The sequence below is a fragment of the Sander lucioperca genome, chromosome 2 (genome assembly GCF_008315115.2).
Source record: "Sander lucioperca isolate FBNREF2018 chromosome 2, SLUC_FBN_1.2, whole genome shotgun sequence".
Classification (NCBI taxonomy): Eukaryota; Metazoa; Chordata; class Actinopteri; order Perciformes; family Percidae; genus Sander; species Sander lucioperca.
Window position 1 is genome coordinate 5561373 of NC_050174.1, and position 22940 is coordinate 5584312.

The 22940-nt window shown below is 38.8% G+C and overlaps 3 protein-coding genes across 3 annotated transcripts; 2 read left to right on the top strand and 1 right to left on the bottom strand.

Annotated features, from left to right (window-relative positions):
* The first annotated feature begins 247 nt into the window (after positions 1-247).
* Positions 248-4361, top strand: LOC116054277 (granzyme A-like). The gene is made up of 5 exons (XM_031305755.2): positions 248-486; positions 687-822; positions 1477-1612; positions 3254-3529; positions 3643-4361. Exons 1-5 carry the CDS (start codon positions 423-425, stop codon positions 3799-3801), a joined length of 771 nt encoding a protein of 256 aa, XP_031161615.1. The 5' UTR covers positions 248-422; the 3' UTR covers positions 3802-4361.
* Positions 4362-5955: 1594 nt separating this feature from the next.
* On the top strand, positions 5956-9267 carry LOC116054275 (granzyme A-like). The gene is made up of 5 exons (XM_031305754.2): positions 5956-6119; positions 6321-6456; positions 7113-7248; positions 8181-8456; positions 8569-9267. The coding sequence occupies exons 1-5, from the start codon at positions 6056-6058 to the stop codon at positions 8725-8727; spliced, it is 771 nt and encodes a 256-aa protein (XP_031161614.1). The 5' UTR covers positions 5956-6055; the 3' UTR covers positions 8728-9267.
* Positions 9268-13902: 4635 nt separating this feature from the next.
* On the bottom strand, positions 13903-21267 carry areg (amphiregulin). The gene is made up of 6 exons (XM_031305760.2): positions 21092-21267; positions 20160-20327; positions 19288-19516; positions 18550-18720; positions 16717-16827; positions 13903-14244 (listed from the first exon to the last, which is right to left on the bottom strand). Exons 1-5 carry the CDS (start codon positions 21126-21128, stop codon positions 16734-16736), a joined length of 699 nt encoding a protein of 232 aa, XP_031161620.1. The 5' UTR covers positions 21129-21267; the 3' UTR covers positions 13903-14244; positions 16717-16733.
* Between the last annotated feature and the right edge of the window lie 1673 nt (positions 21268-22940).

The following is a 22940-nucleotide window of genomic DNA, read 5'->3' on the forward strand; positions in this document are numbered from 1 at the left end:
ATAACATACAGCATCCAATTGTTCCAGCAGTAAACCCTTCCTCTGATTTATTTTTCTCATTTCTTGATCAGTCACCTCCACCAGCCTGCTGCCAAATCAACCCATATGTTCCACTTTCTCATGATTTCCTCTGAATCATTACATGACATTATTACCACACACTCACAAGTGTAGCTGAAAGGCTTAAGAACTGAACCGTCTGCATAAAAAAAGAATGGTATGAAGACTGAGAAATGACAAAACCTGTTACCACAAGGCTTCTAAATGAAGATAGGACACATAATTGCTCATGTCATGCTTGCATTCATTGTGCTGACTTGCATTTCCATAGTAAGACCACATCCTTCAAGCTGAACACATAAAGACGCATGTGCATCGAGGTGGGTTTCAGAGCATCACATCAAACAGAGAGATAAGAAGAAATGGTCTTTCCGAGGGAGTTCACCGTTTTTATCGCTTGTGTGGTCCTCCTCATTGTCCAGTCGAGTGAGTAACATTTTTTATATCGCAGTAATTTACTTTGTGATATCTTGCTGATTCATGTAAACATGCAGTGTAATGCTAAAAGTAATGTTACATACTTACAGTGCAGCCGGTGCAGAGTGATATGTTTTCAATTATTGACAAATGTATGTACTTTTTTTGTTAAACTGAGTTGAGTTTTAACTGAGTGTATTCTGTTTTAGGTCATGGTTCTGAGATTATTGGTGGGAAAGAAGTGCAGCCCCACTCGCTGCCTTTCATGGTTCTGATGGCGAGTCCATATTGTGGAGGGATCCTGATCGATCCAACATGGATCCTGACTGCTGCCCACTGTGCTAAGTAAGAACATACAAACATTTCTAAAATTGTCAAATTTCTCACTTGAAGAAACCAGCCTTGTAACTTTTTATTTTTTTATTTCATGACAAGTTTTTAATTTTCTCAAAGAATCTAAGAAAAAAAACATGCATCAAACATCAAAAGAGAAAAGCAGTTCATTGTGTAGTTGTATATTTGTAGTTTCAGTGAATTTCAACACAGCTCATTTTGTTACTAGTTTCCACAATATTATTCATGGTAAAACAAGAAAAAGATATACGATATACAGTATGATACTACTCGTTTTGAATTAGCCGACTCTTGTTTGTTGCACTCCCTAAAAAGAACAGACTAAAGGAAGCATACACCGAAAATAAAGTGTGAAGATAAACCGTTTTACATCAATCAACACCCATGAAAGTCAATTTAACACTTTCAACAACTAGCAACTATCCGCTCTGTTTGAGGACAAATCCTCCATTCACCACGTATTAACTACCACTGAAGTCCCAACACTGACGGTGGGAATAAAAAGCACTATCCTGACATTATATGTGATAATGCACATGACGCAATTGTGATAAAGTGATCATTTTATCATTCATTTATGCACTCTTGCCTGTTAAACTCTAGTCCATGTGAACTAATAACACATTGTGTTTCCTGCTCTTGCAGCTTTACCAAGGTGTTTCTGGGGGTGCACTCCATCAAAGAAATGAAAAAAGATTCCACGCAGGTCAAGGTTAAGCACCGTGTTCCTCATCCCTGCTATGATCCAAAAGATAAGGTCAATGACCTCATGCTGCTCAAGGTACGGTGACATTAAAACCTACATTGTGTAATTTTTTTAGTTGATTCTTACCAAAACCCCCTTTGTTCTTTCACAAATATGTGCTCATTCACGTGTAATTACTTCCACAACTAATCAAAGTATTCTCGTAAGCGTAGAACCTGCCATTCAGAATCATTCAGAATACATACGAGCGAGTCGCTCAAATGTATTCTGCCATGTTGCACCTCCATCTTTAAAATACATTAGCCAAAGAGGGACATACCTCTTTTAAACTCAGTGGCACGTTGATGAACGTAAGGGGGAGATTACTCGCCAGGGAAGCGAAAAAGAGAATTAAAACGACAACGCGACAGGCAAAGCAACAAGACCAAAGTTAATCTTGGAGTGGCTAGAACAGCTGTGTGTAAACAACGGAGATACTAAGGCCGGCCACAGCACAGCGCTGAAAACGCGTGCCTGCTTTCGGCGCGGCTCGAGCTGCGCCTGAGACGTGCGTGTCACGCAGGCAGTTTGCAAGCTCTAACCTGTTAACATGGGAGCCGAAATGAAAACGGACACGCCACGCAGCTGACACGCTCACACGACACATCCAGTGAGCTAATTTCAGGTTCAGCCACCGTAGGAGTTAAAATGCGCTCGAAATGGGAAGGGCTAGGAAGTAATATTCAGTTGGTTGTCATATACAATTTCACTGCTAGGTGGGAGAAATTCTTACACAATGGAGCTTTAAAGTAACCAGTAGTGAATTACAAGAAGCAAAGATGCAACAATCTGCAATCTAGGAAAGTGGTTCAAGATGATTGAGAAACATATTTTGCATTTTGCATTTAGCATTTTGTTTGAACTCAATATTTGCTTTTTAAATATGTTTAGGCAGGAAAGAAAGATGCCAAACCGCAAACAAAGTTTGCCTATAATCAAATTATTGCCAATGCAAAGTCAGACAGCTGCTTATCTTAACAGCATTCAGTTCCCTCCAAATGTTTTTACCCATAACAATAAAAATGTTTTAACATGAGTGTCCAATAGAAGCATTACATTCGATACAGTACATTTAATGAAAGTGGAAAGATTTGTACACAGTAATAGGCTGCTGTAAGTACAGTATATGAATGACAAGTACATGGAAAAAAGTACAAAAGATTTAAACAAAGAAAGAGCACAAATACAAAAGAAAGTACATAAGAAAAAGGATACAAGCTTTCAGTCTGTCCTATTTTGAGACAGTCAAACAAATCCAGGATGGGCTTGACAGGTAAACTGGTCAGGGACAGGCAAAGGCAACAGGTCATAATCAAGGAACAGGTAACAGGGAAAACAGGAGCCGATCAGGCATATCAGTATAAAAGGGCTGGTTATATACTGCAGGGCTGATGAGGGAAAGTGGAAACAGCTGAGCAGGTGAATGAGAGAGTGACTGGTGGAAAGGTCTGAGGGCATTTGGTGGATGGATGGAGGATGGCAAGTCCAGAGAGATCTTTGGAAATGCATGGGCCTTGGGGAAGTGAGAAGTGGCTGGAGACTGACTGAGTAACGTGAAAACACCTGAGGCAGACATTGTGACACGCATTCATGGAAACCTACTTTCCTTGTGCTGTGACTAGTGCTGAAGGCAACATACAGACAGTCAGCATCAATAAATCCATTTTTACATTTCAGCTGGACAAACCGGTGAAGCAAACCAACACAGTGAAAGTTCTCAAGTTGGGTAACACCGTCAAAGATCCAGCAGCTGGCACCAGCTGTCTTGTGGCTGGATGGGGAAAAACAGACAACAATGCCCAGCAAATATCAGATGTCCTGATGTCTGTCAATGTGACTGTGATCGACAGAGTGAAGTGCAACTCTCCTGAATATTACGGCCTTAGACCTGTCATCACTAGCAGCATGGTATGTGCTGGATCAGATGGTAAAAAGAGTGCTGATACTTGTCAGGTACGTACTGTATGTTTTCTTTTCTTTTTTTTGTGCAGGAAGTAAACAGCCTGTCACAATCTTCACTGCTATGTATGTGCCTAAAAATGACATGCCGTGTATTTATTCTTTAGGGTGACTCAGGAGGACCACTGCTGTGCAATGGAGCGCTCGTTGGTGTCACTTCATTTGGAAAGAAGTGTGGCGACAAAAAAAAGCCTGGAGTGTACGCTTTTCTCTCAGAAAAACAACTAAAATGGATAAAAACAACAATGAAAAAGTCTGAAATATAATGAGACTTCCCTGTTAATTATTCTGGCTTCTTGACCATGTTAACCATTTATACCACATCTTTCTTTGTACTTTATGCTCCATTTACTTTATCCTCATTTGATATCAGTATATGAAAGGCATTTACATTATAAAGCTGTACACCAAAGAGCTATCTCTTTTAAAATGAAAGAAAAACATGAAGTGACATTGTTCAACCTGTCAACCAGACAGATTTACCACTTCCTGCATCAGAAGCTTAAATTGACATCGAGGCTTCAGCTAAAGTCTTGTGGAAAGATTTTGTGATGAAGGTTTATTCTCGGGCAGACTTCAGTATTTGCTCATATTAATCCATAATAGTACTGCTTGGAAATTACATTTTCTACTGTCTTAAGGGCAGAGACATAGCTATTGATTTAGTTTTATTTGTACTATTGGGTATCTCACAAGGTATCCTCATTACAGTAGCTCCTATTTTCACACCTTCATGGCATCACAGATTTGTGTTTCAGTTCTCTGGTTTCAGGTTGTGTGAGATCAGTGTTCAAATTAAAAACCTTTGATGTCTCAGTAAACATGACAGCACGTTTGGTTGTGTTTTTCTTTCTTCATGCTCTTTAGGTCATCTGTAGATTGCATAAACACTTCCTTCATGAGACAGAGACTGTAATGTCAACTCAGAACATGAAGTTCTGAACCATAAAAGAAAAAAAAAAGAGCTTGCTGATCGCTAACCTTACTCAGACCAGACCACAAGAGACAAATTCACATGTTGTATCTTAAGACCCCCTACAGGAAATGTGCAAAAGGTTGCATGAGTGTTGCATAAGTGCCTTTATTCAATACTAAAGAAGACAATGAAACACACATCAAACATGTCCACATCCAGGATAAGGAAATGTTTGCCATTGTAATCAAAGTTGGCACAGTAGCCAATCAAATTCCCTTTCCAACGGCGTCCCTCCTCCCAGAGTCTGTTTTGTGTTTTGTGAGAAAATAATATGATCAGCAACGTTTGAATGAATGTAAAAAGGATTTATAGTAATCTGAACGTGGTAGTATGTTTTTTTTTCCAATGTCACAGAAGTGATTAACAGCACAATTTGGTCACTTGAAGAGGTTTCAGAGAGGTTTTTGGGACACCAGTGCTGCAGTGACACCACATACTAAAAACTCCCTAGCTCCCATAAGGTTAGGCCTAGAGGTCTGAAACTTGCAGGTGGTGTTGTTAAGATGTAGAAGGTCTGTGTGGTGTTTTACATAGCGTTGCATAAAGCATGTAATAGTTCTTTTTATTAAAACAGGATTTATTGTATGAACAAGGACCAAAAAACAGGTTGGAACCAAGTTTGAACATGATGTAGTGTATTTTTTTATTACATGCTAAACAAGATCGTTTTCAGAAACTAGAAGAGTTTCATTTTCAAATGCAGCCTCATACATGCATTTGTCCTTGCAGTTCTTCTGTTATAAGCTTTTCCATTTAGGTATGGCAAATAGGCAAAAAACAAACAACGAAAGGTGGATTTCAACAGGCTCGAAAGTTACTTTGCCTAGCCAAGAAAAAGTCTGTAATGCTTGGAAATAGTTGGTTTTACATTTCAGTGTTTGTAAAGATTAAAAAAACTATATATAACATGTTAATTAGCAAGCTTTCGAGGTGCTGGTAGTCAGATTGTTTAGACAGAGCCAGTGTATGTAGTCTTTGTGCTAAGCTAAGCTAACTGTACTGTAGCCTAATACAGTATTTAATGGACAGACATGAGAGTGGTATCAGTTTTCTCATCTAAGTCTTGACAAGAAAGAGAATAAGCGTATTACCCAAAATGTCCAACTATAGCTTTAAGGTAACATAACATACAGCATCCAATTGTTCCAGCAGTAAACCCTTCCTCTGATTTATTTTTCTCATTTCTTGATCAGTCACCTCCACCAGCCTGCTGCCAAATCAACCCATATGTTCCACTTTCTCATGATTTCCTCTGAATCATTACATGACATTATTACCACACACTCACAAGTGTAGCTGAAAGGCTTAAGAACTGAACCGTCTGCATAAAAAAAGAATGGTATGAAGACTGAGAAATGACAAAACCTGTTACCACAAGGCTTCTAAATGAAGATAGGACACATAATTGCTCATGTCATGCTTGCATTCATTGTGGTGACTTGCATTTCCATAGTAAGACCACATCCTTCAAGCTGAACACATAAAGACGCATGTGCATCGAGGTGGGTTTCAGAGCATCACATCAAACAGAGAGATAAGAAGAAATGGTCTTTCTGAGGGAGTTCACCGTTTTTATCGCTTGTGTGGTCCTCCTCATTGTCCAGTCGAGTGAGTAACATGTTTTTATATCGCAGTAATTTACTTTGTGATATCTTGCTGATTCATGTAAACATGCAGTGTAATGCTAAAAGTAATGTTACATACTTACAGTGCAGCCGGTGCAGAGTGATGTGTTTTCAATTATTGACAAATGTATGTACTTTTTTTGTTAAATTGAGTTGAGTTTTAACTGAGTGTATTCTGTTTTAGGTCATGGTTCTGAGATTATTGGTGGGAAAGAAGTGCAGCCCCACTCGCTGCCTTTCATGGTTCTGATGGAGAGTCCATATTGTGGAGGGATCCTGATCGATCCAACATGGATCCTGACTGCTGCCCACTGTGCTAAGTAAGAACATACAAACATTTCTAAAATTGTCAAATTTCAGAATATGCACAAATCACTCACTTGAAGAAACCAGCCTTGTAACTTTTTTTTTTTTTTATTTCATGACAAGTTTTTAATTTTCTCAAAGAATCTTAAGAAAAAAAACATGCATCAAGCATCAAAAGAGAAAAGCAGTTCATTGTGTAGTTGTATATTTGTAGTTTCAGTGAATTTCAACACAGCACATTTTGTTACTAGTTTCCACAATATTATTCATGGTAAAACAAGAAAAAGATATACGATATACAGTATGATACCGACTCTTGTTTGTTGCACTCCCTAAAAAGAACAGACTAAAGGAAGCATACACCGAAAATAAAGTGTGAAGATAAACCGTTTTACATCAATCAACACCCATGAAAGTCAATTTAACACTTTCAACAACTAGCAACTATCCACTCTGTTTGAGGACAAATCCTCCATTCACCACGTATTAACTACCACTGAAGTCCCAACACTGACGGTGGGAATAAAAAGCACTATCCTGACATTATATGTGATAATGCACATGACGCAATTGTGATAAAGTGATCATTTTATCATTCATTTATGCACTCTTGCCTGTTAAACTCTAGTCCATGTGAACTAATAACACATTGTGTTTCCTGCTCTTGCAGCTTTACCAAGGTGTTTCTGGGGGTGCACTCCATCAAAGAAATGAAAAAAGATTCCACGCAGGTCAAGGTTAAGCGCCGTGTTCCTCATCCCTGCTATGATGCAACAGATAACGTCAATGACCTCATGCTGCTCAAGGTACGGTGACATTAAAGTAACCAGTAGTGAATTACAAGAAGCAAAGATGCAACAATCTGCAATCTAGGAAAGTGGTTCAAGATGATTGAGAAACATATTTGGAGCATTTTGTTTAAACTCAATATTTTCTTTTTAAATATGTTTAGGCAGGAAAGAAAGATGCCAAACCGTAAACCAAATTTGCTCTAAATCAAATTATTGCCAATGCAAAGTCAGACAGCTGCTTATCTTAACAGCATTCAGTTTCCTCCAAATGTTTTTACTCATAACAATAAAAATGTTTTAACATGAGTGTCCAATAGAAGCATTACATTCGATACAGTACATTTAATGAAAGTGGAAAGATTTTTACACAGTAATAGGCTGCTGTAAGTACAGTATATGAATGACAAGTACATGGAAAAAAGTACAAAAGATTTAAACAAAGAAAGAGCACAAATACAAAAGAAAGTACATAAGAAAAAGGATACAAGCTTTCAGTCTGTCCTATTTTGAGACAGTCAATCAAATCCAGGATGGGCTTGACAGGTAAACTGGTCAGGGACAGGCAAAGGCAACAGGTCATAATCAAGGAACAGGTAACAGGGAAAACAGGAGCCGATCAGGCATATCAGTATAAAAGGGCTGGTTATATACTGCAGGGCTGATGAGGGAAAGTGGAAACAGCTGAGCAGGTGAATGAGAGAGTGACTGGTGGAAAGGTCTGAGGGCATTTGGTGGATGGATGGAGGATGGCAAGTCCAGAGAGATCTTTGGAAATGCATGGGCCTTGGGGAAGTGAGAAGTGGCTGGAGACTGACTGAGTAACGTGAAAACACCTGAGGCAGACATTGTGACACGCATTCATGGAAACCTACTTTCCTTGTTCTGTGACTAGTGCTGAAGGCAACATACAGACAGTCAGCATCAATAAATCCATTTTTACATTTCAGCTGGACAAACCGGTGAAGCAAACCAACACAGTGAAAGTTCTCAAGTTGGGTAACACCGTCAAAGATCCAGCAGCTGGCACCAGCTGTCTTGTGGCTGGATGGGGAAAAACAAACAACGTTCACCAGAAAATATCAGATGTCCTGATGTCTGTCAATGTGACTGTGATCGACAGAGTGAAGTGCAACTCTCCTGAATATTACGGCCTTAAACCTGTCATCACTAGCAGCATGGTATGTGCTGGATCAGATGGTAAAAAGAGTGCTGATACTTGTCAGGTACGTACTGTACATTTTCTTTTCTTTTTTTGTGCAGGAAGTAAACAGCCTGTCACAATCTTCACTGCTATGTATGTGCCTAAAAATGACACGTCGTGTATTTATTCTTTAGGGTGACTCAGGAGGACCACTGCTGTGCAATGGAGCGCTCGTTGGTGTCACTTCATTTGGAAGGAAGTGTGGCCTGATAAAAAAGCCTGGAGTGTACTCTTTTCTCTCAGAAAAACAACTAAAATGGATGAAAACAACGATGAAAAAGTCTGAAATATAATGAGACTTCCCTGTTAATTATTCTGGCTTCTTGACCATGTTAACCATTTATACCACATCTCTCTTTGTACTTTATGCTCCATTTACTTTATCCTCATTTGATATCAGTATATGAAAGGCATTTACATTATAAAGCTGTACACCAAAGAGCTATCTCTTTTAAGATGAAAGAAAAACACCAAAGTGACATTGTTCAACCTGTCAACCAGACAGATTTACCACTTCCTGCATCAGAAGCTTAAATTGACATCGAGGCTTCAGCTAAAATCTTGTGGAAAGATTTTGTGATGAAGGTTTATTCTTGGGCAGACTTCAGTATTTGCTCATATTAATCCATAATAGTACTGCTTGGAAATTACATTTTCTACTGTCTTAAGAGCAAAGTTTAAAAAGTTATATAAAAACACTTTATTAAAAGGATATGAAGAGGAAGAGAGATGATTGTGAAGGGGGGTTAGTGTACGGATTGTTAGGATGATGGATTACGGAAATGGGTTGTTGACTTACTTAAAATGTAAATAAATAAACAAAAGGGTTTGGTACGTGAAAAATTAGAGATGTATTGTTGTTATTGGTTATCCTGTTGTAAAAATATATGATATATAAAGAAATGAGTTAAAGTGAATGAGGGTAGGAAACTTTACAAGCTTCGGCTTCATCCTGCTCCTTTTCGGACAAATTTTTAAAATTAGAAATGGTAATAGTATTTTTAATATTACTTGTAAACACTGTATGGATATTGTTCTTTTTCCTTTGGTGTGTTGCTACACACTTTTTATTTTATAGATATATATGTATATATGTGTATGTATGTGTATTTGTATGTATATGCATATGTATGTATATGTATATATAGGTACATGCTGTATGTGTATATGTATTTTTAGTTTTGTTCGAAATAAAAATAAATGAAATGAAATGAGACATAGCTATTGATTTATTTTTATTTGTACTATTGGGTATCTCACAAGGTATCCTATTTTCACACCGTCATGGCATCACAGATTTGTGTTTCAGTTCTCTGGTTTCAGGTTGTGTGAGATCAGTGTTCAAATTAAAAACCTTTGATGTCTCAGTAAACATGACAGCACATTTGGTTGTGTTTTTCTTTCTTCATGCTCTTTAGGTCATCTGTAGATTGCATAAACACTTCCTGCATGAGACAGAGACTGTAATGTCAACTCAGAACATTTCTGAACCCTAAAGAAAAAAAAAAGAGCTTGCTGATCGCTAACCTTACTCAGACCAGACCACAAGAGACAAATTCACATGTTGTATCTTAAGACCCCCTACAGGAAATGTGCAAAAGGTTGCATGAGTGTTGCATAAGTGCCTTTATTCAATACTAAAGAAGACAATGAAACACACATCAAACATGTCCACATCCAGGATAAGGAAATGTTTGCCATTGTAATCAAAGTTGGCACAGTAACATTTTTGGAAGGATTTATCATCAGCTCCTTTGTCTGTCTTATCTTAAATACTGTTGTTGTCTTTCATTCCTGTGAGCTTAAAGAGCCCATTAGTCTCCCTGCAATATTTGCTCCACACTTTAAATTCTTGTGGGTTTATCACAAAAGTATGCTCGGCCTACTAATTACATCTGTATACACCCAGCCAGTCTTTAGACCTGGGACTTACTGTAAATGGGGCCCTGATGCTCAGTTTCCATGCTACATCACTAGGTGGTGCTCTCGCTGTAGTTAGTGGTGCAGTCATTTACATTTCACTCAGCTGGTGGTCAAGATAATTTCAATCAGTTAAAACTAAAAAATAAGGTCTGTCACCTGATTATACTGCAACTCTTTCCATCACATCTTTTAAGATCAAAACCAGTCCTATTGTGTTACTCTATTACTTGTCAAATGTTTTAAGTTACTTTCTGCCTAATGTCTGACTTTATGTCTCATAAATGAAGAAAAATACATATGCACTTGTACAAACTTCTCAACAGAATTGGGTGTGATGCTTATTATTCCCAATTATACAATATTATAATAGAAAAACAGACCAAAGAGTCTACAACTTTGCACAGTGGTGCTGTGAGATGCTAACACTTCCTAATGTAGTGTGTTAGCATGCTAACATGTACTAATTGGCACTAAGCACAATGTACAGCTGAGGCTGATCAGAGTAGCATTAGTTTGGCTGCTATTTGGTTATTAACCAATTGGAAAAAAATAAACATTTTAACTAATGCTGCCCCCAGAGGAAAAGTTAGTACAGTTCCCACCACCACAGAACATGATAGTTTATTCCAAATTTTACAGCAATCCAGCAATAGTTGTTGAGATTTTTCACCCAAAACCACAAATGTTAGCCTCATGGTGGCACTAGAGGAAAAGTCAGGGGGTCACCAAAGTTAGTAGGATTCATCCTCTGGGGACCATTAATGTCTATAAAAATGTCACAGCAATCCATCCAAGAGTTGTTGAGATATTACAGTCTGGATCAAAGTGGTTAGGGAGCGGTGGCCTAGAGTTTAAAGAAGCGAGCTTGTGACCCTAAGGTTGCCGGTTCAATCCAGATGGGATGAAAGCTCATTACCACCACTGAGGTGCCCTTGAGCAAGGCCCTTAACCCCAACTGCTCAGTGGCCAGCAGATCATATTGTGGTTGTACTGGGCAGCTTCCAGATATGAATGTGTAACTGTGTGAATGTGACAGGTCGTCATTGCAAATGAGAATTTGTTGTCAATCGACTTATCTGGATAAATAAAGGTTAAATAAAAAAATAAAAAGTGGTGGGCTAACCGACTTTACCATCCATAGAGCCACGCTGCTAGCATGACTTACTATCGGCTTGACAACCTGTTATTTTGCTGAAATACAAAGTTTGTAGGAAGTTAAAATTAAAAAGAAAAGATAAGGTACTTTTGAACTTACCTGCTCTTTTGTAAAGGTGAAGGGAAAAAATGGTACCACAACCAGGAAATTCCAGCATGTCCTTTATTTGAGCTGTAAGTGAAGTATCACTGACCAACCATCTCACGGTTTGTTTACTCTGTTACCATGGCCACCCACAAAAGCTCACGGGCCCACCTAAGTGCCACCGAAACTATCAAACTCACCACACCCATATAAACTTATTTTGTCAAATGGATGAATGCACAAGAGTTTATGAATGTTTTGATGTGTTTAAATAGCCATTTCAGCTATGGTGATCACCGTTTCTCTCTCATACACCAACACACACACACGTGCGGGCACACACACACACACACACACACACACACACGCACGCACGCACGCACGCACGCACACACACACACACACACACGCACGCACGCACACACACGCACACACACACACACACACACAGTGTAGGCCTAAATGTTTACCTGGCTTGCATCACCTTTTCTCTCGCTCAATAGTGACGCAACACCACACACACAAACACAGAGTGAAACCTGTTGAGTAACATAATATCTGCCTTGTACCCATATACTGTAAAAATACTTGTACCATAGTGACCTAAATATAAGATATATTTATATACTGTATATATATAGTATCAGGCCTATATATAAGAAATAACTTTATTTTTTAACATTTGTTTTTGGATAAAGACTTAGAGGAAAGGTTCAGATTTTTAAAGAAATAGTTTGACATTTTGAAAAATACACTTTGCTTGTTGGCATCTCTAAAGCTCGGTCAAAGTTGGTCAGACGATGTCGCCACTAGTCAGTCATGTTTAATCATCAAGTCAGAGCTGTCGGTGAGTATTCACTCTGACTGGCTGTTCAGCTTAAGCAAATTAGTGCATTTGAAGAAAAACGGAAGTGAGAAAAGTAAGCCCATCCATCCATCTTTCCAACTATAGTTTATTTTTTGACATCCGCCAGCTATCTTTAGAGATGAATTTTTCTCTGGTAATCACTCCCATGCAGTTCCAGGAGTCGAGTGATGTACTTTCAAACTGCAGTGCCATTAGTAATGTTAATAAAAGTCTTCTTTTAAGGTCAACATTAAGCTTGAAATCTAGTTATCTACCTCTTGTAGTTGTGGCCTTTTTTCTTGCTCCTATTTTCACTTTGTGCTGCTTAGTGCTCATATTATGCTTTTTGGCTTTTTCCCTTTCCTTTTTTGTGTTAGCCTATATATCTTTTTTGTGCATGTTATAGGTTTACAAAGTGAAAAAGCCCAAAGTCCACCCCAAAGGGACTTACCATCTTCCAGAGAAAACACTGTTCACAAACTGCTCCAAACAGCTCTATTGTAGTCCAGCCTTTACTTCCGTGACTAACGTGCGTAACTTTGTAACACATGTTATAATGCTCGCCTACCTGCTAGCGTGGCACGCCCTCATACTCTGCTTCTGACTGGCTCGTAGTCCTTACCTAGGTCCTGCACATTTGCGACTCTCAACAAAGACTGAACAGAAGTGAGATGCCTCACTCTGTAGCTAAAACGGAGAGCTCAACACACAGGGTGAAAAGAGGAGCTGCAGCAATGTGCAGTACGACAAAAATATGGTGTTTTTTGAAATTAAACCATGTAAACCTATTCTGATACAACCTCTAAATACAATTATGAACCTGAAAAGACCTCAATATGAGCACTTTAACAAACCTGTCTCCCTGTGTTTATATGAATGTGTTGCACTCTTTGTGCACCAATCTGTTCTAGGCTCCTTTGTCCTGAACCATCTAATTATGTTCAAGTCTTTGTTTGTATTTGTTAGGAGATAACTTCCAAGTATTCCCAAAATAGCTCAGACCAGACATGCCCCCACTTCTTTTCCAAGTACACCTGTGTAACTGGCAGCTCTCTCCACTGCTGAAAACACTGCAGTGCTTTAGTAACACAGTGGTTGGTGAGTTCGTGAATGTGTTGTAATGACAGTGTAGAGTGTAAATATTTTTCTTAGAAGAATAAGATAATTAATCTTCCAAGAATCAAACCCTGAAACAATATAAATTCAGCTTGTCACGCACACACACAAAGACTTTCCAGCCTCTCATGCTTTTGTGATGCTCTCATGATTCTCAGAATTCCTCGCTGATGTCAGAGAGAGCTTCTCTCAGAGAGAGCTTCTCTCAGGGTTATTCTCGTCTGCTGAATCTGTGTTTGGCTAAAAGGCCGAGGTGATTGTGTGAGCAGGCTGTAGAGGTATGGGATGCATCCACAGATGGGAATGTAAACACAAAAACTCAGGCAGAGAGGCATACATAAATAACTCTTTCACATAACGCTGAAACACTTTATTGGTGATCAAATTCCATCCCTTTTCCAGGGTGAGATGAAGAGCATTTCACTGACCTATAACAACAGCAGTGCAATAAATAAAACCAAACCGCACATATTTGAACATAATAGACATCATAACAATAGTTCAACATACCGGTACAAACACTCATACAGACTTTAGCAATAAATAATCACACTAAATAAATTACATTCTAACAAGTTCTGGACAGTGTTTTTTGCACAGCATCTAATGAAGCAGTCTATTAACTCTACTGTTTTCCGTCCTCAGATGCCTCTGCTCCGCTTCGTCTTTCAGTCATGCAGCTGGCTGAGGACAGATGGAGAGAAATCAAAAGTCAATAAGCATGTGAACATAGAAACAACGAGCATTTTGTGTGAAAGCAAAATTGTTTTTTAACAAATCAAAACTGTCAAAACTGCTTAAAAGAAGTACACAGACAAGGTATAAAGTATATAGTTATTTTGCCAATCATTTTTATCTGTAGATTCTGTTCCTTTCTGGTTGCTTTCTCAAAAATGATCAGAACAAAGTCAAATCATTTACTCAGATACCGTTTTTATCTTACAAATGATTCTAATGGAATAATGTTGTGTTTGTAGAAATATACACATTTTATCAACTAACTTCCTGGTTCAATGTTGACCTACTGTACCCACCCATGGTTTGATTATTAACATTTTGGGTGTGTGCACTTTAGGTTTTACCAAATAATTAAAGTTAAATAATCTCGTTAAACTGTTGGCTCGTTTACAACCTGTCTAATTGTCTGACTGCTCCTTTCTTGTCATTTGTTGTAGCAATGTCGCTGAGTTCCCGTATCTCGGTTGTGTCTGGAAGGGATACAGCTACGGCGTTTAGCGACGACAATTAAGTTTAGGCACCAAAACGACTAGTTAAGTTTAGGAAAAAGATTGTGGTTTGGATATAAACACTCCTGAGGAACTAACATGCTTTTCATGGGTTAAAGTATTAATATTATTTTATTATACTATATTAGATTTTGCAAGATTGTGCGTAACTTCAGGCCGTAGCTGTATCCCTTTTAGCCACATCTCCGTATCTCAGCAATTGCTTTGGTGAGTTCAATCTTATCATAACTGATAGACAGGATGGCTAAATAGGACCCAAGTCATATTTTTTTCCCATTACTAAAACTATTTATAGCCTGAAATCCACCATGCATACAGGGTTCAAAATTAACTTTTTCGTCCTCCAGCCAAATGGCTAGTGAATGTTCAAATTTTACCAGTCACTCAAAGGATTACCATTGTTTTTTGGCTGGTGAGTAAAGCAAATCTACCAGCCAATTGCATATTTTACCAGCATTTGGTTGGTAAATGGTGCTAATTTTGAACCCTGCATACAGTGATGCCTACTTGGTGACTTTCTTGCTAGATTTTGCGACTTTTCAGACCCTCTTAGTGAGTTTATTTAACAGCTTGGTTCTTACAGTTGTGAAGTTAAAATAATATACAGGCTTCAACTGCCACTTCTTCAATTTTTACTGTATGTGTGAGCCCAACTTGCATATCTCAGGGTGGACACTGAGTGACACGCAGGCTATGAGGAGAATGCTGCACAGCCACATTGTTTGTCTTGAGGCTAAAACTTCTGTGTAAACAGATGAAGTCTGTGTGTGCGTGCGAGTGTTGCTCAGTGAGATATGACCACATGTAAGTGGAGTAATTAAACTGTTACATCTGGATCATCACATGTAGAGTGAGTGTGTCAGTACTGTTAATGTTTGGACACACAGGTGAATGTGTATGATCGAGTGTGTGGTTTTACTTTACGCTGGTATGCAGTGCAGAGATGGGACAGGCTGAGACACCCCCCAGTCTAATCCAGACTAATTCCTCTAGTGGGGATTCCTCTTTGTGTGATGCAACTCGCTGTGTTCAATAACAACAACAGGCGTACAGGCTCCTATGTCACTCTCTGAGCCCACTCTTTCCTGTTTGGCTTAAGGCTCACGTGAGCAGAGGCCCGACACCGCCCTCTGAGGACTTAAGCAAGGCGTTTGGACGAAATACATCACTAAATTATACACCACCAGAAATTCAGGACCGTCTGATTGCATGTCCTTCTTACAACGTTACAATATTGCTTGCACAAATGGCATTAACACAGCATCAGCTTGGTGAATTGGTTTGAGTTTCCATTTAGAGTCCCAGCAATTGACTGCTCCATTGACTGCCCCTTAGTTACTGTAGGGCGGTCGAGCGTTCCATTCCGGAACTGTGCATTGGCAATTACAACGAGGGCAATTTTAACGTAGAAATTTGTACGTAATTTTCAAAACAATGGCTCCTTGATTTTAGACAGAGGTAGACAAAAATGTAGTATGAAATGTTCCTGGTCTTTGAAGTGACGCTAGCCTACTACTGTAGGTAATAAGCTTGTTAGGCGGACATGCTAACAGTTGCAGCTTATGTTAGAGCAGACAACTACACTGTTTAAACACTACACCTTTGTTTTTTGTATTTCTGGTTTTAGAGATGATAAAAAAAGGAACTCTCCATCTAAATTCTTTACACAGAGTATCGCCCAATGCACACTATTTTAAAAGATCCAAAGCTTGACAGCTTTACGGTTGCTAAGCTACGATTGGACAACCACTGTTCAGGGGAGAAGTTTAGCGAATTGAAGTTTTGAAGTTTGGGGGTATTAACATATTTATGATTGGCATGGAGTCAGAGTTTAAATGATGCAGTACGAATTATTCAGCTGTAAAGAAGTTCAGTGAGAGTGACAGGTCAAAACCTCAGTGAAACCTACCTCGTAACTTGACGCTCTCACACCACAACCTCGCCCATGGTTTTCTGTAGCTTCTCCTGCTCCGTCCCAGTTCCCAGGTAGGATGCCAAGAAGGTTTTATGTGACCTGTAACTACAAAGAACATTCAGCATGAGTATAAAAGCTGATTATAGTTCTCATGATTATCAGATGATCCTGGTGAAGTTATTTTGAGGTAGGGCAGTTGTCAATTACATGGCTTTGATCTGGACGAATTAAATTCAAGGCGTGTTGTTGTTTGGATTTTGATGTAAGTGTTATTTAAAAAAAATTACATAACTATTGAGTTTCCAGCTCTTTTGATCATATATGAAACTGGAGGTAGTTTCACTCTTACAGTAATACATTTTACTTTCTCTTCACCTCCCCACTTAACTACTTTCGGCTATGGGCTGTAAGGCAGTGGACTATTGACTTGTTGTCCCACATTACGACAATAGCTGTGATTCAGTTACATATTGATAAGGAACTGTGATTATAGGTCATCAGCAAATGACTTGTTGCACAATTACAGTGAGAAATAGATGGCAGTTTAAAATAAAGAATGAGTAACACATACATTCATCGACGTGACAATTGATGACACATACGTCTACAATATAAGAATAAGTCACGAAAGCTGTAGAAGTATGAGTCCATCTTGTGAAGGAGGTGAGCAATATCTGTATAGTGTGGGCGCGTTTGGGTGTGTTAATGTGCTTTTTGATGTGTCAATGTGTTCGAATGCCAAGAAGTGTTTCTGGGCAGGATGTGTGGATTGTAATGTGTGTAATGTTGAGATTTACTGGGGTGTTTGCCCTCAAGTATTTGTGTTTAAAGCTTCAATAACCTGTCCACTTTTAAAGAATAAAGAGGAAGAAATGGTCTTAGTACACAGCATACTGGGTTCCCTGGGTTCATGATGCTTTATATATAAATTAAAAAAAAAGGAATGAGACAGCCCAAACATAATATTGGTGAATCCAGCTTTTTCTGGACACATTTATTTCACTTTTGGTTAAGACACACTTTGCATTTTTCACTAAATTTATTTACATTTTCCATAAAATAATATAATTTTGGGAAACAGGGTAAATCTAGGCTTTCCTGTTGCCACCACGTAAAATATTACAAACATGTACAAAACAAAAATTAGAAATGAGCCGAGGGAAATGGGAAATGTTGCTTGGGGAAACTGAGAAATAGATACATCATTAAATGGCTGCAGAGACCGCCAAAAATAGGAAATAAAATGATCTAGTAAAAGATAAATAGAAGAGTAAAATTTGTATTTTGTATTTTATATATGATATTATCGTAAAAGATGTAACACATTTTCATTTATTTTATCGACTGATTTGTGGTCAAAGGAAAAGTACAAAGCTTTATGTTTCTTTTTACGCTCAACTTTAATTTTTTAATTAACATTATTATTTATTGATGGATTTGGTTATATTTATGACTTATCTGACAACTTTTTACTACAATTCTTCAGAGTTCAGGGCCTCCTCCCCCTTATCGTTATCTCTTTATCTCTCAATTCTTTGAAATTGGCAAAACTACATGTGTACAAACATGCGTATCACTGCCACCTTTGTTAGCTTAAGCAGGGTTTAGACTGCCATTAAGGTACACAGGAAGTCATTACCAGCATCTTTGCATCTGTCATTAAGGGGCTTGTATCAGTTTTAGCACAAGATCCCTCAATGGTTTCCCACCCACAAACACTAATTTTCCTCCGGAAAGCCATGCGTTACCTTAGCCTTTTGTTCAGTTTTAAAATAAAAAAATGTGTCAGTGTGTGTGTACATGGCTGTGTGCCACTTGCATACTCACTGAGCACAGGTCATGAGCAGTATGGCGGTGCAGCTGATGACTGACAGGACCACAGCGATAATCACTAAGACCGTCTGCACCAGCTCAGTATTGTTGATCTGATCGGACTGGGTTTTAATTGTCTCCAGAGATTGGATCCCACAGCGCTCTCCGTCATAACCCTTCATACATCTGCACAGGAAAGAGTTAACAGAACAAATTCATGAGCTAGTGAGGAGATGTGACATCAGATACTGGTGCACACGTACAAAATGTACTGATTCTAGTCAAAATTACGAAAGGCAGCTGTATCTCTCATATTAAATGGTAAATTAAAATGTTAATTTAAGCATGTAGTCATGTAATTTTTATTTAAGATTTATTTTTGGGCATTTTCAGCCTTTATTTTGACAGCTGAAGACATGAAAGGGGAGAGAGAGGAGGAATGACATGCAGCAAAGGGCCACAGGTCAGAGTTGAACCCAGGCCCGCTGCATCGAGGAATAAACCTCTATATATGGGCGCCCGCTTTACCAACTGAGCTATCCGGGCGCACTAGTCATGTAATTTTTATTCTTGCTTTTCGGAAAGTTCTGCAAAATGAATATGAATCATTTATTTTGGTGATTATTTTTTAGAAGGGTTTTCCTTTCCTTGACTTGCCTTGCGCTAACCATGGAGCTCATATCACACACACACACACACACACACACACACACACACACACAAACATATAAAGTAAACTGATGCTGTACTCACATACACACTGGCTCCTGTAGCCCCTCTATGTACTTGCAGTAACCGTGAATGCAGTAGTCCAGGTGGGTGGAGGTGCAGGGATCCTCCGTGGTGCTGAGAGTCGATGCGTATACGTTAGTGAAGAACGTGTGCTCGGGGTTGAGAGGAGTCGTGCTTTTGCTCTTGTGCTTGTTCCTCTTCTTGCCTTTGCCTTTCCTTTTCTTATTATCATCTTGGCTGGGATGCAACTCTGTAGCAGGAGAAACTGCAGGTGAAACTCTAGCTAAGGTTTCTGGCATAATTTAGTTTCAACTTAGAGGAGTTTTGAGACTGAAGGTCCTGATAAAAGATGAGATTTCAGGCATACAGACTCAGAGTCTTCGGTGTACTTTCATGTAATCAGTTTTTACTTTTGTTCCAAAGACAAACATTTTTAAACAGAAGATTAATAAGTTAAGAAAGTGATTATATGGTCAACAAAGCCTTCCTGATAACATAGCTGTCATTGACTATTTGTTCGTACTACTTTTTTTTAAGATCATTTGTAGGCCTTTATTTGACAGGGCAGCTGAAGACATGAAAGGGGAGAGAGATGGGGAATGACATGCAGCAAAGGGCCGCAGGTCAGAGTCGAACCCTGCATCAAGGATTAAACCTCTACATAAGGGTACCATAGTTGGATATTTTTTTGGAAAACGGAGCTAACTGATATTATCATCTTTAAACTGTCAACATTCCTGCATTCAGAAAACACAGATTTCCCAATCACAAATGTAGTTAATCTATTAACAGTGTCATCAGCTTCAACTCTAATTAACCAGCATTTGAAGTGAAATAAAAAAAAATAATAAAATAAAGGCCAACAAGAAAAGAGTTTGTTTTGGTGGTCGTACCAACAAGGCTGAAATTTTCGTTGTTTGCTCCTGAAACTTCCTCATCTGCTTCCAGCTCGTCATCGTCGCTCAGCAAACTCTGGAGGCCCTCCCCGGAGGCCAAACCCCCGGTCACTCCAGCTAGTTCACTGGGGAACGTGGCCTCAGATCCCTGAGCACCAGAGACTACTGTAAAACCAACAGGACACAAAGATGACGAGAATAAAGCGTGAGATCACATCAAATCTACATAGAGATATAAAAATGATAAGCAGCAATTGGGGTCAAAGTTTACATCATTTTAATGTTGTTTTTTATGTCTACACTCAGTATTTGGGAACATGAAAAATGTTCTTTCAAAGCTAGAAGCTAAACTAAACTAGAATATGTTGCCATGACGAGGTTAAATTAGTTATAATTATCCAGGAGGTTTCCTTTTCTCCTAGACATAAATAAAGGCATTTATTCTTCTTCTATGGTGACCAAGAACTTAAGGATGCGTAGTTACTTCCTATCAGCCTTGTACTGTATAGTCTTGGCACATTTAAATCTGACTCATCTATTCATCTTAAAAATATTGAGAGCTTGCAAATTAGACACCGTATCCTCACTGAAACCAGTACAAACAGTCTACATCCAGCACCGCACTGTACCTGAACACATCGGTCACACCAGACAAGAGCAATGATGAATAACACTCAACCTCCAAGTTATTTTCTCTAAAACACCTAAATATCTCTCTCCTGCCCGACAAGTCTTTACTTGCAGAAACATTTCTTCCATCATTCGCCCCCTCCTCCTGTCCTCACTCCATTCTACATTTCTCTTCTCTCCTTTTCATTGATTCACATTCTCTGCACAGACACATACACACACAAACACACAAACACACACACACACACACACACACACACACACACACACACAGAATACAAGTACAACTTCAGACTTACCGAAGCACAGGAGACAGGTGAGGATGAGAGGGTTCATATCCTAGGAAGAGTGTTGTGTGTATGACAGTCCTGCGCTAATCTGTGTGTGCAAGTTTGTGTGTTGGAGTGTGTGTTTCTCCCCTGCTAATAGAGATTGCTCTCTTTACCTCCACTGGGTGCAGCTTTTATAGACCTAGACCAACGCCTGCCTCTACACTCCAAGGAAAAAGAAGGGTGTGTGTGTATGTGTGTGTGTGTGTGTGTGTGTGTGTGTGTGTCTAATGATTAATCAGACTCAGGCAACACATATTGCAGCTCATGTTCTCACATAAGACAAGGCATAAATAAGTTGGGGAATAAATAAGCCTAACTAGTTCGAGACAAAACAGTTTGATGTATTCTGACTGGTTTCTTGTGATAATTAAAACACACCGAGAAACATAGAAACGTGCTTTCCTGCTTCTTAAACTGTTATTGCTTCCTTGTGTTTCCCTCTATGGTCACAAATTAGGCCATAATTACAGTGTCATTACATTTTTTACACACACACACACACACACACACACACACACACACACACACACACACACACACATCATTTTTTTAACTTTATTTTGGGATTTCTCCAAGTGTCATGGGAGGATTTAATGAGTTTAAAGTGATAGAAAATGTACCTCTTGCTTTGTCGCTGAAAGATGTCTTTTTTTAAAGATAAATTATCTTTTAATCATGTTTTTAACAGTAAATAACTTACACTCTTGAAATTACATTATTTTATTTCAAATTTTATTCAGTCACTGGTTAAAAACACACCAAATCTGTTATCTTATTGTCAAATATTCCATGTATGCTCTGTATTGTTCAACAGGGTGTCTTTCTGTGGCTGAATTAATGTGTGTGTGGTTTGATTAAATGATGTTACTATTTCAGTACACTGTTACCAACAGGAGACATTAAGGCTTGGGTGGGGATGCTGCACGGATGGGTGTGTTGTTTTAATGTTGTTGTGTCTGCACGAAGAGGCAGTCCCATCATCCGTGCTCATTCGTGGAATCTAATAGAAATCTTCTAGGAATGTTGGGAACTTCATTCCTTGACCTCAACAATCTTCTGACTCGTTTTGTTTATAACGGCTGTGGAATTGAATTGTTTGGATTATGTGTAATGGCATTGGGGATATGTGATATGAACATTTGGAAAGTCTGACACAAGCCTGGAGAGAAGCACCTCATAACAGCCGCCCACTGTAAACACACTGCTGTATTTTATCCTAAGAAGGCAGTTTCTGTTGTGTTCCCATTCTTTTTTTTTTGGGTATTGCTAAATGCTAATATCAACATGCTAACATGCTGATGTTTAGCATGTTCACCATCCTTAGTGTGTAAGCATGCTGACATTTGCTAATGAGCAATTAAACACAAAGTAAAATTTGGGCTGATGGGACTGTCAAACCACCACAAAGTAAAATGTTGACATGATGGTGCTGGTGTCAGGGGATCATTAGGATTTCTCCTGTGCCAATTCCAGTGAAATATCGCAACATCTACTACATGAAGTAGATGTTGCGATATTTCACTGGATAAGTGGAAACTTTGACCTTTTGATAGTACTAGAGGCAAAGGGATCACCAAAGTCATTAGTATTCATCCTCTGGGGATCATGACTCTCTGCATTTCATGGCAATCCAATAGCTGTCGAGATATTCAAGTCTGGTGGATCGACAGACCAACATGGCCACCCCTGGAAACATGCTGTGAGCGTGGCTAACAAAATAACAGTAAAATATAAAGTGAATGAGCCTTGAGCTGCAAAACAAATGTGTACAGTACGGGGTACACGTGCAAGTGTTTGTTTTCTTATTAAACGACAC

What these genes read in the sequence shown, in the direction of transcription:
- LOC116054277 (XM_031305755.2), top strand. Translation starts at nt 423, where the DNA reads ATGGTCTTTCCGAGGGAGTTCACCGTTTTTATCGCTTGTGTGGTCCTC. An exon ending in ACTGCTGCCCACTGTGCTAA is followed by an intron (nt 823 to 1,476) that starts GTAAGAACATAC and finishes CTGCTCTTGCAG; the next exon opens with CTTTACCAAGGTGTTTCTGG. An exon ending in AGAGTGCTGATACTTGTCAG is followed by an intron (nt 3,530 to 3,642) that starts GTACGTACTGTA and finishes TTTATTCTTTAG; the next exon opens with GGTGACTCAGGAGGACCACT.
- areg (XM_031305760.2), bottom strand. Translation starts at nt 21,128, where the DNA reads ATGAACCCTCTCATCCTCACCTGTCTCCTGTGCTTCG. An exon ending in CGAAAATTTCAGCCTTGTTG is followed by an intron (nt 19,517 to 20,159) that starts GTACGACCACCA and finishes CTCCTGCTACAG; the next exon opens with AGTTGCATCCCAGCCAAGAT. An exon ending in CTACAGGAGCCAGTGTGTAT is followed by an intron (nt 18,721 to 19,287) that starts GTGAGTACAGCA and finishes TTTCCTGTGCAG; the next exon opens with ATGTATGAAGGGTTATGACG.
- LOC116054275 (XM_031305754.2), top strand. Translation starts at nt 6,056, where the DNA reads ATGGTCTTTCTGAGGGAGTTCACCGTTTTTATCGCTTGTGTGGTCCTC. An exon ending in CCTCCTCATTGTCCAGTCGA is followed by an intron (nt 6,120 to 6,320) that starts GTGAGTAACATG and finishes ATTCTGTTTTAG; the next exon opens with GTCATGGTTCTGAGATTATT. An exon ending in AGAGTGCTGATACTTGTCAG is followed by an intron (nt 8,457 to 8,568) that starts GTACGTACTGTA and finishes TTTATTCTTTAG; the next exon opens with GGTGACTCAGGAGGACCACT.